General features: G+C 43.4%; 1 protein-coding gene across 4 annotated transcripts in view; it reads left to right on the forward strand.

The window, feature by feature from the left end:
- Positions 1-17,445, forward strand: part of ACOX2 (acyl-CoA oxidase 2) — a 61,985-nt gene that overhangs the window by 28,750 nt on the left and 15,790 nt on the right. For all 4 annotated transcript variants that reach the window (XM_038772956.1, XM_038772957.1, XM_038772954.1 and 1 more), the window contains 5 exons: positions 502-692; positions 6,177-6,347; positions 7,051-7,156; positions 12,485-12,702; positions 16,699-16,831. In XM_038772956.1, the coding sequence (XP_038628884.1) occupies positions 502-692; positions 6,177-6,347; positions 7,051-7,156; positions 12,485-12,702; positions 16,699-16,831 (819 nt within the window). The remainder of the gene's footprint in view (positions 1-501; positions 693-6,176; positions 6,348-7,050; positions 7,157-12,484; positions 12,703-16,698; positions 16,832-17,445) is intronic.

A 17,445-nucleotide genomic window follows, 5' to 3' on the forward strand; every position in this document is an offset into this window, starting at 1 on the left:
AAGTCTTTACTTTTCTCCCACTCCCTTCTGCATTGCCCTGACTTGCTCCCTTTATTCATTTCCCCCCTCCCAGCCCCACAGCTCTTAGGTACATATCTATAATTTATTTATTTATATTAATGTCTGTGTCCCCCTCTAGATTGTAAGTTCATTGTGGACAGGCAATGTGTCTTATGTTTTATATTGTACTCTCCCATGCCCTTAGTACAGTGCTTTACACGCAGTAAGTGCTCAATAAATATGACTGACTGACAGACCGGTGCCTGTCTCTTGCCCATTCTATACCCCAGCTAGGAGGCTAGTGGGGAAAAGCTACTGCTAGGATTCCCTGAAAATAGGAACAGTAGTGCCTCTGGATTTCAGGCATGAGGTCTGGGGATCAGAGCCGGGAGACAACTTGGGGGAATCTTCCCTCCTTGGGGCTTTGCAAGAATTGCCCCTGGAAAGTACTGTCCCTATCCTCTTCCCTTATAACAGTCATTTATTTCTCTTTCTCTGCAGCTTCACGCTCTGACTGCAGGCCTGAAAGCCATGGTAACAGAGACCACTACTCTTGGCACAGAGATCTGCCGAAGGGCTTGCGGTGGCCACGGCTACTCCCTACTGAGTGGCCTGCCTTCCTTGGTCACCAAAGTCACAGCTTCTTGCACTTATGAAGGAGAAAACACCGTTCTCTATCTGCAGACTGCCAGGTAAGTCTGTGCAGTGTCTGCTCACAACTTCCTTGGGAAAAATGTATTCAAAGTCACTAGACTTTAGAATTGGAATGTTTGCAGCAGCCTTTCCATGCTGACTTGCAGTAAGAGACTCTGTAGAAAAGGAACATTAAAATAAATGATCTTCGAGGGGGAAAATATTTTTATTGCAACTTGATTTTCTTGAAATGTAAATTTTCTTTCCATCCTTCAAGAGCCTTCTTCCTGCATTTCTCTTTTTTTCCAAAGCTGCAGTGAATTGGGACAAATTAAACATAGAAGTGTTTTAAAAACCTCTCTAGTTGAGTCTTTGCCAGTGTCTACAAATCAGATCAGGATAATTCTAGTTGAACAAAAAACTCCTTGAATTAGCTCTCTGTGTGTTTGCCCTGCTATCCTAGGGCATCAGAGACTTAGACCCTAACCTGATGTGCTCCATCCTCTGGACTGTAAACTCATTATGGGGAGGAAACATATCTACTAATTTTGTTGTACTCTCCCAAGCACTTAGTACAGTGCTCTGCACATAGTAAGTGCTCAATAAATACAATTGATTCTGCACCTTGTTACTATATGGAAGTTAAAGTTTCTTGAGGATTTCAGATTTGGGGTTATGAGTGTGACTTCTTTTTTTCCTAAGGTAGCAAACCAATGGACTGCAGAACTGGGTCTTGGATTTCCAGGGAGATGGCAGCCCTGGAAACCTGTAAAATAGTTCCACAGATCTAATAGAATAAATGAATCCAATTAAGTGCATCAAGCAGTTTAATACTTGGGGAAAAAAGTACTACCATATTTGATGTCTTTATTTTATCTTCTCATTCTTTTTCTGCCACAATGGTCCTGTGTGAAGCTAGGATAGAGCTAGGAAAACGATTTTGAGCCGTTTGAGAAGCAGTGTTGCCTAGTGAATAGAGCAAGTACCTGGGAGTCAGAAGGACCTGGGTTCTAATCCTGCCTCTGCCACTTGTCTGCTGTATGACCTTGGGCAAGTAACAACTTTTCTGTGCTTCAGTTCCCTCATCTGTAAAATGGGGATTGATACTATGAGCCCCAAGTGGGACATGGACTGTGTCCAACCTGTTTAGCATGTATCTGTCCCAGCACTTTGTACAGTGCCTGGCACATAGTAAGCGCTTAACAAATACCATTTTTTAAAAAAGTGAGTCTAAATTAGCAACTGCTTCCAGCTCCCCTTCCCCCTGAAGAAAGCATTCATGTAACACTTGATAAAATAGAAGAAACAACAATGAAAATGTTATTGTAGAGAAAATAATAATGCTACCCAAGGTAAAGATTGTTCTAGTGAGAACCATTTTATTTACAACCTCAGTACAGTCAGTGGCAAAGATCTTTAGGAAGGGATTATTTTTAATATATATCTAAGGCCATTGTTAATGTTTTTTATTATTATTATCATCATAGTGACTTATTCAGGTGTTTACTGAGTACAAAGCACTGTACTTAGCACTGGGGAAAGGCACAGAGGTGTCAATTCAGACATCATCCCCGACTCACAGGGAACTCACAATCCAATAGGGAGGGAACTGACAGTCACTTCAGGGGGTACTTTATGTAAAAGCAACACCAGGAACTGGAGTTTCATTACTGCTGGAAAGGAACCATTTCAGGTTCCTCACCACCCCTTCAGGACCTTCCCTGTCCAATAGTCACAACCTCCCCAGTGTTTTCACATCTGCCTGCCCACTTTCAGCAGGACAAGGCGGGGTTGGGAGGCTAAACCTGGAGCCCCAATGGAGGGAGATCCTGAGGCCTCGTGACATTTCTTTCTGTTGTTAATTCCTGTTGATCCCCACAATAGGAGCTGGAAAATTCCACTGCAGGGAAGAGGAGTTGTTCCCAAAAGAAAAACACCAGTGGTATGAAAATAAACTAAGGACTTTACCGTTTGGAGCCATTGGCAAGGAGCCTCTGAGTGTTTGTGTGGAAACTTAACATCCTAGCTTGATCGCCCTCCATTCTGGGTGATCTTTGGAGTATCCCTTGAAGCGAACATTTTTCAGAACTTTACCATCCCTCACTGTGTAATAATCGTGGTATTAAGTGTTTACTGTGTGCCAAACACTGTTCTAAGCACTGGGGTAAATACAAGGTCATCAGGTTGTCCCACGTGGGGCTCACAGTCTTAATCCCCATTTTACAGATGAGGTAACTGAGGCACAGAGAAGTTAAGTGACTTGCCCAAAGTCTCACAGCTGACAAGTGGTGGAGCTGGGATTAAAATATCAGTATTTCACCTGTATTGTCATACAGTATTTCTATATAATTTTGGCAACTGGATCTCCCTGGGGTAGATTAAATGCAGTGAGATCAGACACTGTCCCTTTCCCACCATCTAAGAGGGAGGGAGAACAGGTATTTGATCCTCATTTTATAAATGAGGGAAGAGAAGCATAGAGAAGCTAAGTGACTTGCCCAAAGTCACACAGCAGGCAAGTGGCAGGGCCAAGATTAGAACCAGGCCTCCAGACTCTGTACTTTACTCAATGGAGACTTTATTGGAGCCCTCAAAATGGAACTGTAATTCAGTCTGAGCAGAGGGGCAGAGATAGTGGGCAGATGGGGAGAGGCTGCGTGAAATTATGTTTTGGCTTAACTGTTTTGCCTTCACTAACTGGTGAGAGACACCAAATTCTGAAGGAGCCCTCAAATCACCTAAAGGAACCAGATTTGAACAGTGATTCATTTTCCTGAAGTGTTCTTGCAATGCTAGTAATTTTCCTGTCATGTCCGTTTCTCAGATGTACAAAGCAAGTTATGCATATTATTCCACTAATTTGACTTTGGGGAGTTGTGGAGCAGAATGGATGTGATCGCTTTCATTGACTGAGGAAAGTGAGACACCGTGAGACTGAGTGCCTTTCTCTTGGCTTCCCCGTCAAACTGGTGTCAGCACTGCTGAAAGAACCAGATCTCCAACTCTTAAAGCAGCCTAGTGACTTCCAAGCACTTTTCTTGCAGGATTCTCAGCACAGTGGGCAAGATCAATCAATCGGTTGTATTCATTGAGTGCCTACTGTGTGCAAAGCACTGTAGTGCTTGGGAGAGTACCATATAACAGAGTTGGTGGACACATTCCCTTCCACAACGAGCTTAAAGTTTAGAAGGGGTTACAGACGTTAATATAAATTATGCATATGCACAGAAGAGCTGTGGGGCTAAAGAAGGGGTGAAAATGGTGCAAATCTAAGCACATGGGTGACACAAAAGGGAGTGGGAGAAGAGGAAATGAGGGCTTTAGTCAGGGAATGTCTCTTAGAGGAGATGTGCTTTCAATAAGGCTTTGGAAATGGGGAGAGTGATCATCTGTCAGATATTGAAGAAGGAGGGTGTTCCAGGCCAGCAGCAGGACATGGGCAAGTGGTAGGCGGCGAGATAGACAAAATCGAGGTACAGTGGCATTAGACGAGCAAAGTGTGCAGGTTGGATTGTAGTAGGAAATCAGGGAGGTGAGGTAGGGGGCAAGTTAATTGAGTGCTTCAAGGCATTTCTGTGTGGTACAGAGGTGGATGGGCAACCGCTGGAGGTTCTTGAGGAGTGGGGAAACATGGACTGAACATTTTTGTAGAAAAATGATCCTGGCAGCAGAGTGAAGTATGAACTGGAATGGGGAGAGACAGGGCACAGGGAGATAAGCAAGGAAGCTGATGCAGTAATTCATTCAGTCATTTATTTGAGTGCCTTCTGTTTGCAGAGCACTGTCAAATGCTTGGATTAACATAGCAGGGCTGGCACCAGTTTGCTAGGCAAGAGTCATCAAATAGGTTAATAACCATGACCACCCTGGGATCAGTAGGCCATAATTATTCCTGTGTGTGACTAATCCAGCTGGGGAAGCCTCGCAGATGGTCACTGTGAAGCAGGGTGTGGTGAAAATGCAGAGGCCAAAGAAATTCAGCAGGATGCAGTCCAAAGGAAAATCGGTCTTGGGGAATCAGTAGCCTCCCATTTTACTTTTTTTTTTAAGGTAAAAGGAACCCAAGAGCAATAAGAAGGCTGTTCAGAATTTTGTCACCTAGCACTCCGGTGGGAAAGGCAGGGAAGCTACCTTTCCCCATTCAGAAAAGGTAGTACAATGCCACTGAGAGGCCTCAGCTCAGATTCCAGTCTCTTTGTTCCCTGCCTTGCCCAGGACTCTCTACACACAGTCATGCTTTGTAAATGCATTGGACTGACTGCTGACAGAATGGTTTTTCCAGCATCAGGGAAGATACTGGGAATCAAATCCAAACTGGAGTCCTTGATTGGCAGGGCCATCTCAAGGGCAGTTTGTAAAAATACGGTGCCTGTAATTGTGCACATATTATTCCATCCCCAAATATGCAGAGACAGAGAGTCAGAGGGGTGAGAAGCCCCAAGGAACGGTCCCATGTGGATCAGAGCTTGGAAGGGGAAAAGGGGGCAGGTGTACCCACGAAAGGCAGTGGAACTGTCCCGTTTCTCGCCCACCCCCCATAAATGGGTGATGACCCTGTAAACTGGGTCCAGTGAGCAAAATCTCCTGGTTTCTGAATACATCTCTCAGTGCCCTGGGATGAGGTGAAGGAATAGTGATCGCTTTTTGAAGGTACACTCAAATCAGAGATCAAGAAGGGACTCCTCCTATCCCGCCTTGACTACTGCATCTGCCTCCCTGCTTCCTGTCTCTCCCCACTCCTGTCCATACTTCATTGTGCTACCTGCATCATTTTTCTAAAAAACATTCAGTTCATGTCTCCCCACTCCTCAAGAATCTCAAATGGTTGCCCATCCACCTCCACATCAAAGAGAAACTCCTTGCCATCGGCTTTTAAGCACTCAATCAGCTCTCCCCATCCTACCTCACTTCAATGATCTCTTACTACAGCCCAGCCCGCACACCCCGCTCCTCTAGCGCCACCTTACTCACTGGGCCCCAATCTCTTCTATCTCACTGCCAACCCTTTCCCCACATCCTCCCTCTAGCCTGGAATACCCTCCCCCATCCAAAGTATCCTTTAAGTATTATTAAGGTCACAGCTCCTCCAAGAGGCCTTCTGATTGAACTATCTTTTCTCTCGCTCCCCCTCCCTTCTGCATCATCTATACACTTGGATCTGTGACCTGTGGGCATTTGATATTCACCCAACCCTCAACCCCACAGCATTTCTGTACATATTTTTAAATGATGTATTATTAATTATTTCTATTAATATCTGTCTCCCCATCTAGACTGTAAGCTCGTTGTGGGCAGGAAACGTGTCTTCCTACTCTGTTATTTCCAACCTGATTTGCTTGTATCCACTCCAGCACTTAGTACAGTGCCTGGCACATTGTAAGCACTTAACAAATGCCGCAATTATTATTGTATTGGACTCTCCGAAGCACTTAGTACAGAGCTCTGCACATAGTAAGTGTTCAATAAATGTCATTGATGATAAGAACATGTGATCCAGCCCCTGCTTCCACTCAATGTACTTCTCTCTCGTTTTCTTTTTCCAGATTTTTGCTAAAGAACTTCATGCAGGTTCAGTCTCTCAGCTCTCCAGAGACCCTTCCAACATCTGTCAGGTACCTGACTTCTTCCAACACCAGGAGATGCCAGGCCAGGAAGCCGGCAGACTTCCTCAATCCAACCCTTTACACCGAGGCCTTTAAGCATGTATCACTAAGGTCAGTAAGAGATGAGAAATGGTCCCATTTGAACAGCAAGCCCTTGACCCCTGAAATCCTTCCTTTAAAAAACAGAATGGAAGGAACGGCTTCCTGTTCTCTGAGTTTTAAAACAGTCAAATCAGAATCTAATCCTTTCCCCATCACCATCCAGGTGAAGCAGATGTATGTGGTAAATCCAGTCTTGTTAAGCCAATTCCTTACTACCAAGCTTGTGCTAGAATATGCTTTGAATCCACTGGAAACTCTTCTAGCTCAGAAGGCTACAAGTATTATTATCATTATTGTATTTGTTAAGCACTTACTATGTGTCAAGCACTGTTTTAGAATAGATACAACTTAAATCAGGTTGGACATAGTCCCTGTCCCATAAGACTCTCAAAGTGTGTGTGTGTGCGTACACATACCCAGTGTTGTCTATTCCAGGCTCAGACTATCTCCAGTTAGAGTGGGAAGGCTGAACACCTGGAGACAGGGTGCAGGTCTGTTGGATTTTTTAAAAAACATTATTAGCTGGACTACCGCAGCAGCAAATAGTGCCTTTCTGTTGGAGGCCCTAGCCTGCCAGGTTCCCCAAGACTCCCCCGCTCCCCGCCTTAACCTCCACTTTTTGTTCATGCAGAATCCATAGGCTGAGTCAAATAGTTTTAAGGACAAAATTGCAAAAGTGTCTCATCTGGTTAATATGCTTTGCTCTTCCCAGGCTCATTCAGAATGCAGCCCTTAAGATGCATAATTTGACTGAGGGAGGGACCAATCAGTATGAAGCCTGGAATCAGACTTCAGTTCTGCACGTCTTCGCTGCTAAGGTTAGTCGTCAGTCATTTGTTCACTGAGTAGCCACCCATTTTTTTCGTACAGTCAGTCTTTCCCTTGCAGTACTGGTCACTGTAATGCAGTGCCCCAACACTCTGACCCTTGTTTCACTTTCAGGACATCAGCATTCACTCATTAAAGGATTTAATGCCATAGCAATTTTCAAGGTAACTCTTCTAGAAGCAGGTGATAAGGCAACACAATTTGTCTTGCTTTTAGAGCCATGCACCTTTTTAACCTCTGATTTTAAAAAGCAAGAACAAGGTCCCCCCAGTCTCCCAGTTTTTACCCAACTAACACCCCTGTGGCACATAGCTCAATTTCATGATCCCTTCTTTCCTTGCCTTATACATAAATGCCTCCTCCCCATTTTTAACATGGGAAAGAGTGTAACTCAAGGTAGAGCCATACAAAGGCCATAAATAATAGTAATAATAATAGTATTTGTTAAATGCTTACTATATGCTGTGCACTGTTCTAAGCGCCGGGTAGATACAAGATAATCAGGTCCCACAGGGGGCTCACAGTTTAAGTAGGAAGGATAATAGGTATTGAATCCCCATTTTGTAGATGAGGGAACTGAGGCATAGAAAAATGAAGTGACTTGCCCAAGCCCAAGGTCACATAGCAGGTACATGGTGGAGCCGGGATTAGACCCCAGGTCCTCTGACTTGTAGGCCAGTGCTCTTTCTACTAAGCCCCGCTGCTTCTCAAATCCTGAGTGCCTGCCTCCGTCTGGCTCAGCCTGGCACTCGGAGGTTGGGGGAAGCGAGCGGGAGGGAGGGCTTGTAAGGATGTCTGGTGGGCTGCTACTAGTTACCAGCAATCATGAGACAACTTGGCAAGTCTCCACAGAAACAAGTTTCTGCCACTTTTGATGTGACACCAGTGTTGCCAACTGCTGAGTGATTTTTACAAATATTATGAAGAAAAACACAATTTTTCACTGAAATGATTTTGTATACTCTAAGGTGGTTCAGTAGTTAAAAACAAAACACTTGGTGCCTTTATACAGCCCATGGTCATTTCACTATGCATAGCCCAGCCATATTAGCATCTGCAGTATTCTGTTGTTTGTGATTCATTCATTGTTTCAGCCACACTATTGACCGTTGCAATAATTAGTTTTCCAGGACCATTTTTTGACAGTAAGTGTTCCCTCTGGCATAGGAGTACACATTTTACTTCTTACTATCTAGCTGCCTTTGAGTGTCTTGCCTGAGAAAACACGCTCCACTTCTACCTTTCCATGTGGGAGTGCTAATGATGGGCTAGACACAAGTTGAGGACAATGAAGCCCAGAGAGTTAAATCTTGCCTGTGGTCACCCAGAAGGCCAGTGGAGAGGCAGGGGAGGTCACCACCTGCCACTCTACCTGGCTGCCTCTATTGATGGGAAAACAGCCATGACTCATAGCAGATCAATTCCGCGACTCCCAAGACAGAGAGTCAGAGGGTCCAAGGAAGGCAAAGGGCAGTTTTCCTGGGCCTGCCACTCTCGGGCAAGCATTCCCCATTGCTCCCATTCCCCAGTACTCTCCACTTCCTGCAGCTACAGAGGTCCTGGACTGAGAAGCAGCGTAGCATAGTGGATAGAGCATTAGCCTAGGAGTCAGAAGGACCTAGGTTCTAATCCCAGCTCTACCACGTGTCTGCTATGTGGCCTTGGGTAAGTCACTTCACTTCTCTCTGCCTCAGTTACCTCATCTGTAAAATGGGGATTAAGAGTGCGAACCCCATGTGGGACAGGGAGTGTCCAACCTGATTACCTTGTATCTACCCCAGGGCTTAGAACAGTGCTTGGCACATAGCAAGTGCTTAAGCACCATATTTTTTTTATATAGTGTAATGTCATTTTCCTTCTCAACTAATTGACCGTCCACTGAGATAGCAGACCAGGTGTTTCAGTGAGTCTGCATCCTAGATTATTATGGTATTTGCTGAGGGTTTATTCTGTGTCAAGCACTGTTCTAAGCGCTGGGTAGATACAAGATAATCAGGTTGGACACAGTCCCTGTCCCACGAGGGGATCACAGTCTAAGTAGGAGGGAGAATAGGTATCTTGGCAGGGGATTGTCAGTCTAAACAAAGACTGCCACCTAGTGACAAATCCACATCATTTCTCTTTGAGGATTTAAATCTGTGTCCCTTTCCAACTTATAGATCTCCTGAAATATTCTATTTCTAACTCAAAATGAGTAGCTCTGTGCTTGGTTGTCCAAAGTTCAGTTCAGGCCTGAATCTCTAAACAGCTTCCCCTTCCAGCCCATATACACAGTAACTATAATACTGAATTTATTAAAGCATCTTGAGCAAATTAATCGTAAAATGATCACTAGTCCTGTAGGCTTCCACCTGATACCAGACTCTTCCCAGGCCTTTCAAGAGCTGACTCTGTGCAGAAGCAGCCTTGGAAATAATTGCACAAGTGCTGAACCAAGGCGATTCATGTTAGGCAAATAGTGAAAGTAACTGCTTTGGTTCAGCTGAGGGTCTCTGGCAGTAAAAAGTTTTCGAGGGTTGGGAAATTTGGAGCACTTTTTGGTAAGGCTGAATACAAGGATTTTTTTGTTGTTTTTAATAAAGTCAAATGGAGAATGACAAATCTCACTCATAAGCAGAGGCTCAGGGCAGTGGAAGGGGCCAAGAGGACTGCTAGAAACTTCTTAGAAACAATCAGACTATTAAGGAATTTTTCTTTGTTGGTTTAAATCCTGGCCACTAATGCTTAAAAACTGCTTCCAGAATCTTAGCGCCACTGACAGTGAAACAAGGTGTAGCCCATGATTGGTCATTCTTTGATGCCCTGATTCCCTTTTCCTCCCTCATACTTTTCCCGCATTCGTTACTTTTGAGTAATATTTAGTGCCACTTGTGCTCCTGTTGTAGCTTTTGTGTATGCCATACTTCACATGCAAACAAAACCCCCAAGCATTGGGCACAGTTCAGAGTTAAAATGTTGTGCAGGGAAAGGGAGAATTTAGAACAGGACCAGTCAAATCATTGCTTGAAGGCGAGGGATTGATAGGGACCATCTGGCAGTCAATGATATTTGCATGCTTACTGTGTGTATAGCACTGTACTAAGTGCTTTGGAGAGAACAGTACAGCGGAGTTGGTAGACATGATCCCTGCCCACAAGGAGTTTACAGTCTAGTGGGGTAGATAGACATTAAAATAAGTTACAGATACAGGAAGCATCAGAATATAGAATATGTACATAAGTGCTCTGGGGTGGGGTGATTATCAAAGTGCTTAAGGGGTACAGACCAAGTGCATTGGCAACACAGAAGGGAGGATGAAGAGGGTGGGGAAATGGGGGGTTACTCAGGGAAGGCTTCCTGGAAGAGATGGGCTTTTGAAGATGGAGGGCGAGTGTCTGTTGGATATTAATGGGGAAGGAGTTCCAGACCAGAAGGAGGACATGGGTTGTTGTCGAGAGAGTTGAGATGGTAGTGTGGCATTAGATGAGTGAAATATGCAGGTTGGGTTGTAATAGGAGAGCAGCGAGGTAAAGTAAGAGGGGAAGAGCCAATTGAATGCCTTAAAGCGATGCTAAGGAGTTTCTATTTGATGTGGCAATGGATGGGCAGCCACTGGAGGTTTTGGAGGAGTGGGGACATTACCAGTGTTTATGAGAATCACAGCTCCTGAGCAAAGGCAAAAGGTGAGCTGAATGAGAGGGAAGTGCAGCAACACTTTCAAATGTCTCCCTCCTTCGACTCTTTTCACAAACCCTAAGGCATAAGGAGAGGAGAAAGAGGGAGTGAAAACTGTTCCTCTGTCTGTCCATGGTCCTCCTATGATGCTTCAGACATGTTAAGAAAGCGCCCCCTGAGGGGAGCTGAGTGGAGTCCATGACATTCACAACTGCTAGATCACACATAATGTGGCTAGCAAAAAGTAGATCCTAGGTACCTAAAGTCCAAATGCTTGATTTAAATTATTTGACAGGAAAGAAAGATGGGACTTGAAGAGCAATGGCAAGTTCACTGAGTTAGAAAACGCTGTTCAAGCTGGCAACAATTGTGGGGAAATCAATCAGTGGTATTGACTGAGCACTTACTGTGGGCACAACACTGTACTAAACCTTGGAAGAGTACAGTTTAACAGAGTTGGTAGATACGTTCCCTACCCACAACAAGCTTACAGTTTAGAGGAGAAAGATTTGGGGATCTCATTCATTTAGCTTACTGGTAGCGGGTGACCAAATATTACCAATGGGGTGGAGAATGTAAATGTCCTGGGCTTTCACAAGACTTGAACATTAAGTTCGTTGCTGAGACAAGCAAGAGATCAGAGAACCTGCGTGGCTTAGTGGAAAGAGCATGGGCCTGGGTGTCAGAAGGACCTGGGCTCTAGTCCCGGCTCTGCCACTTGTCTGCTGTGTAACCTTGGGCAAGTCACTTAACTTCTCTGGGCCTCAGTTAATTCATCTGTAAAATGGGGATTAAGACTGTGGGACAGGCACTGTGTCCAACCTGATTACCTTGTATCTGCCCCAGTGCTTAAAACAGTGCCTGGCATATAGTAAGCTTTTAACAAGCACCATTTAAAAAAAGAGAGAGAGAAGTAGTATGGCCTAATGGATAGAACCTGGGCCTGAGAGTTAGAAGGACCTGAATTCTAATGCTGCTCCGCCACTTGTCTGCTGTGCGATCTTGAGCAAGTCACTTAATCTCTGTGCCTCAGTTACCTCATCTGTAAAATGGGGATGAAAACTGTGAGCCCCACTGTGGGACATGGACTGTGTTTGTATCTACTCCAGTGCTTAGTATAGTGCCTGGCATTTAGTAAGCGCTTAACAAATACCATTTTTAAAAAAGTCAGTAGAGAGGAGCTCCGTCAATTACCTGTTACTCAAACAGCTTCTGTTCCTCACAAGATATGGAACATTTTATTTTTTTCATTTCAATGGGACCATTTGTTCAAAATGCTCAGTGTTCAAATGGAACAGAATGATAGCAACAACTTGATGTGCTGAGTGAATAGCAACAGAGAAGGCAGATGAAATAAATCCATAGAAGCTTCTGTACTGGAGCCTGGAGCTCTCACTAGCTTGATTCAGTATCCGGCTTAAACTGTTCCTTATTTTGAATTAAGAAACAAGTGAACTCTCATACTGGATGTGCAGTAAGAACTGTCTACCCCTGAAGGAATGTGAAATGCTCACCACCCCATTAAGGAAGGTGTAATAGATAAACAGGAAATTGAAAGGTTTGTTGTTTGGTTGTTTTGGGTTTTTTTGGAGGCTTCTTAAGTTGAGGGAATCCTTAAATTTAAAAAAATAAATAAAATGACTCTGTACTGTTGTCTCTTTCAGGCTCATTGCCACTATTTCATCGTGAAAACTTTTGCTGACAGTCTAGTGATGTTCAAAGATGATCCTGAACTCTATAGAGTGATGAAAAATCTCTGTGACCTCTATGCACTCGATGGTATTTTATCCAATACTGGAGACTTTCTGCATGACAACTTCATGTCTGGGGACCAAGTAGAAATGGTAACAGAAACTTACCTAGGCCTGCTTCCTGTAATCCGGTGAGTTATTGGTAATCAATCAATCATTTGTACTTATTGAGCACTTACTGTGTGCAGGGTGCTGTATTAAGAGCTTGGGAGAGTACAACATAACAGTTTAACAGACACTGCCCACAACAAATTTACAGTCTGGAGGGGGAGACCAAAATTAATATAAATAAATTACAGTTATGTACATAAGTGCTGTGTGTGATAAATAAAAGGAGCAAGTCAGGGAAAAACAGAAGGGTATGGGAAAAGAGGAAATGAGGGCTCAGTCAGGGAAGGCCTCTTGGAGGAAATGCATCTTCAATAAGGCTTTGAAGGAGGAGAGAGTAATTGCCTGATATGAGGAGGGAGAGCAATTCCAGGCCAGAGGCAGGATGTGGACAAGAGGTTGGTGGTGAGATAGACAAGATGGAGGAACAGCGAGAAGGTTAGCATTAGAGGAGCAAAGTGTGCAGGCTGGGTTGCAGTAGGAGAGTAGCAAGGTAAGGTAGGAGGGGGCAAGGTGATTGAGTACTTTAAAGCCAATGGTAAGGAGTTTCTATTTGAGGAGGTGGATGGGCAACCACTGGAGGTTCTTGAGGAGTGGGGAAACATGGCCTGAACATTTTTGTAGAAAAGTGATCTGGTCAGCAGAGCGAAGTATGGACTGGAGTGGAGAGAGACAGGAGGCAGGAAAGTCAACAGGAGGCTGATACAGTAATCAAGGCAGGATAGGATAAGTGCTTGGATTAATGTGGTAGCAGTTTGGGTGGAAAGGAAAGGACAGATTTTAGCAATATTGGAAGCAGCATGGCTCGGTGGAAAGAGCCCGGGCTTTGGAGTCAGAGGTCATCGGTTCAGATCCCGGCTCCACCACTTGTCAGCTGTGTGACTTTGGGCAAATCACTTAACTTCTCTGTGCCTCAGTTACCTCATCTGTAGAATGAGGATTAAGACTGTGAGCCCCCCATGGAACAACCTGATCACACTTTAAACTCCCCATCGCTTAGAACAGTGCTTTGCACATAGTAAGCGCTTAATAAATGCCATTAAAAAAAATATTGTGAAGGTTGAAGTCACAGAACTTAGTGATAGATTGACTATGTGGGTTGAATGAAAATAGTATGAGAAACTGCAATATGTAATATAAGAAACTGCATGGTGGCTCATTTCCAATGCTCCTCAAAGATAGAGCCAAGCTCTATTTTAATTCAGAAGTTAAAATTCCATTATAAAGTTAGTGGCAATCATATAAGAGCAGTTGATTTATACGTGACTTCAGGTTCCACAAAAGAAGTATTCTTCCAAGTTGGGAAACAGTATTGCCTAGTGGAAAGAGCACAGGCCTGGAAGTCAGAGGACCTGGTTCTAATCCTTGCCTTGCCACTTGTCTGGGGTGTGACCTTGAGCAAATCACTTCACATCTTGGTGCCTCAGTTCCCTCATCTGTAAAATGGGGGTTCTGTACCTCTTTTTACACTGACTGTAAACCCCATGTGGGACAGAGGTGTGTCCAATGTGATTGTCTTGTATCTACTCCAGCACTTAGTACATGATTGGCATATAGTAAATACTTAACGAGCACCATCATTAAGAGTTCCTCAGCCTACTTTGATCTACTTACATGAATCCTTGTTCTAATCCCCACTCCACCACTTGCTTGCTGTGTTCCCTTGGGCAAGTCTCAGTTTCCTCATTTATAAAATGGGAATTAAATACCTGTTCTCCCTCCTGCTTAGACTGTGAGGCCCATATAGGAGAGGGATTGTGTCCAATTTGATTCCATTGTACCTACCCCAGTGCATAATAAAGTGCTTAGCATGTAGCACTTAACTAATGCCACCTTTATGGTATTTGTTCAGGACTTACAAAGTGCCAAGCACTGTCCTAAACTCTGGGGTAGTTACAAGATAATCAGTTGAACACAGACCCCGTCTTACATGGGACTCATAGTCTAAACTGGAGGGAGGAGAATTTAATCCCCATTTTACAGATGAGGTAACTGAGACTCAGAGAAATAAAGGTGACTTGCCCAAGCTCACACAGCTAGCAATTGACAGAGCCAGGGTTAGAACCCAGGTCCTCTGATTCCCAGGCCTGTATTCTTTCCACCAGGCCATGCTGCTTCTCGATTATTATTATTAATAGTAGTAGTAGTAGTAGTACTTTGAGTCTACCCAGACATGCTGCCCAAGGTGGGAAAACGAGGTCTCACCTGCAACTCAGTGAGGGCAGATGGGCTTGTGAGCGCCTATTTGACAAATCCCAATAACACAACACACCAACCCAGGCACAAAGGCCGTATCCTAAGAGGAAAAAATTGGACACAGGTTTGCATTACTTTGAAAAAGACAAGTAGAGGACTGTAAATTATCTGGATAATTCGACCCACCATGCATATTTTCCATCCATCCATATTTTCCCACAAATTGCATAGAAATGAAAAAAAATTTAAAAATAAACTTCCTTGCCTGAATTGTGAAGTAATACCAATTTTTACTTAGAGTGAAATCAGGAGAGCAAGCAACCTCAGTAACTTGGCTGAGCCAAAGTAGTGATTTAAGTAGAGCCAATTCAGCTGCCCATAGTACAATCTAGATGATGATGGAGAATTTACAAAAATCTATACCTTTATTTTTTAACAACTATACTGCTCTCTCCACCTAAAAACAAAGGGACTATTTCTAAAACTGAGATCTGGATGACTTGCATATAATACTCTTTCAGAACATGTTAGCATGGTCATTAACCACTATACCACTTTATCACACTGCTTAATCTGATCAGGCCATATATTTATCCCACCAGAAAAGGGCAGAAAATTGCCCCTCTCTGAGCCAAATTAAAGGTCAACAAAGAATTCCGTATTCTCACAGGCCTTTGGGTTACATTAGAGGAAAGCTTAGCTGCATGTGCAGTAAACAGTGTTGTACACTAGTTAACCTCATGTAAAATTTTAACAAGACTCTATAACCAGATGTATTAAAATGATGATATGCTGGGCATCATTGTTTGAGGAGCATCTGATAGTTGGTCCTTATCCGTATTTCCTATCTGGTAGCATCATCAACATTAAAAGATTACTGAAAAAAAATAGTCTGATTCAGAAATAACTGGACTAAATACAAATGCCATAGCTAACAGTATGTACGGTGTGTTTATGGGATATGACTAATGTAATTTTAGGAATGTCTGTGACAGTTGCATTGCTGTTGACCATGAAGCTTAATTGAGCCTTATTTAATGCTTGGCATTTATGTGTCTTGGCTAGTCTTTGAAGACAGTGATTCGCTTCAGTTTGGACTCCCACATAAAACCCAAGAAAATAAAATGACTTGGCATTGGTATTGCAACAGTTGACTAGGATGTATACTCCAAGGGTGTTTGGCACTTACTGGACATATGTAGGGGAAAAATGTTCCCTAACTTCATTGGGGAAAAAAAAGGCACCTCCTAAGACTTATGCTTAAAGGCAGTGATTAGATCTGAGAATTATCCTCACCCTCAGGAAGGACTTATGCAGCCCCCACTGTGTCGTGTACCGTATAAAGCAATCCCTGCCTTTTAGTTTGTACTCTTAATCAGCATAGTAACATATAAGTTTACAAACACAAATACTGAAATAGTTCATTGTTGACATTATGAACAAGCAAGGGGACAGACAGGTGAGTTGTGTGGTGAAGTTTTTCTTTGAGATGCCTTATCACACACCAAGAAAGATTGGTTTTAATCCCTCTAGACTGTAAACTTGTTGTGGGCAGGGATACAGTGCTCTGCACACCCTTAGCAATCAATGAATATGAATGAATGAATGAATGAATGATTTGTATCCTATTGATTTGCCTGAACTCTTTTGAGGAACAGGCCCCACTTAATTTTAGAATGACAAATATGAAAGCTAGAAGAGCACTGAAATACTGAACTCCATTATCTTGGGTGGTTTGCCTTGTCTAGGTTCCTACTAACTGTAAGTCTGCCTTTACCATAATTAATTTGAAAAATATTAATGAAATTTCTCCTCTCTCTTAGGAAGGATGCAGTTTTGCTGACTGATGCGTTTGACTTTTTGGATGAGACTTTAAATTCAGCCCTGGGCTGTTATGATGGAAATGTCTATGAGCGTCTGTTTCAGTGGGCTCAAAAATCTCCAACCAATACCCAGGTAATAACTGTGACTCATTGCAAATGATCTAAGAACATGTTTTCATCATCATCATCAATCGTATTTATTGAGTGCTTACTATGTGCAGAGCACTGTACTAAGCGCTTGGGAAGTACAAATTGGCAACATATAGAGACAGTCCCTACCCAACAGTGGGCTCACAGTCTAAAAGACTGTTTTCTAGTTTTATTATTTTATATTATGTTGAAAATAATTTTCTCACCCAAACTCTGCCTTCCCCTTGCCTCTCCTATCATTATTAAAGACAACACCACTATCCTTCTGGGCTCACGAGCCTATAACCTTTGCATTTCCTTGACTCATCTCTCTCATTCAGTCTGTCATCAAATCCTGTTGGTTCTAGAACTCGCCCTTTCCTCTCCATCCAAACTGCTACTATGCTGATCCAAGGACTTATCCTATCCCACTTTGACTATCGCATCAGCCTTCTCGCTGACCTTCCTGCCTCCTGTCTCTCCCCACTCCAATCCATACTTCACGCTGCTGCCTGGATCATTTTTCTAAAAAAAAAAAATTTAGTCCACATCTCTCAACTCTTCAAGAACCTCCAGTGGTTGGGTTGCCCATCCACCTCCACATCAAGCAGAGATTCC

This window comes from Tachyglossus aculeatus, chromosome X1 (genome assembly GCF_015852505.1).
Source record: "Tachyglossus aculeatus isolate mTacAcu1 chromosome X1, mTacAcu1.pri, whole genome shotgun sequence".
In the NCBI taxonomy this organism is placed as follows: domain Eukaryota; kingdom Metazoa; phylum Chordata; class Mammalia; order Monotremata; family Tachyglossidae; genus Tachyglossus; species Tachyglossus aculeatus.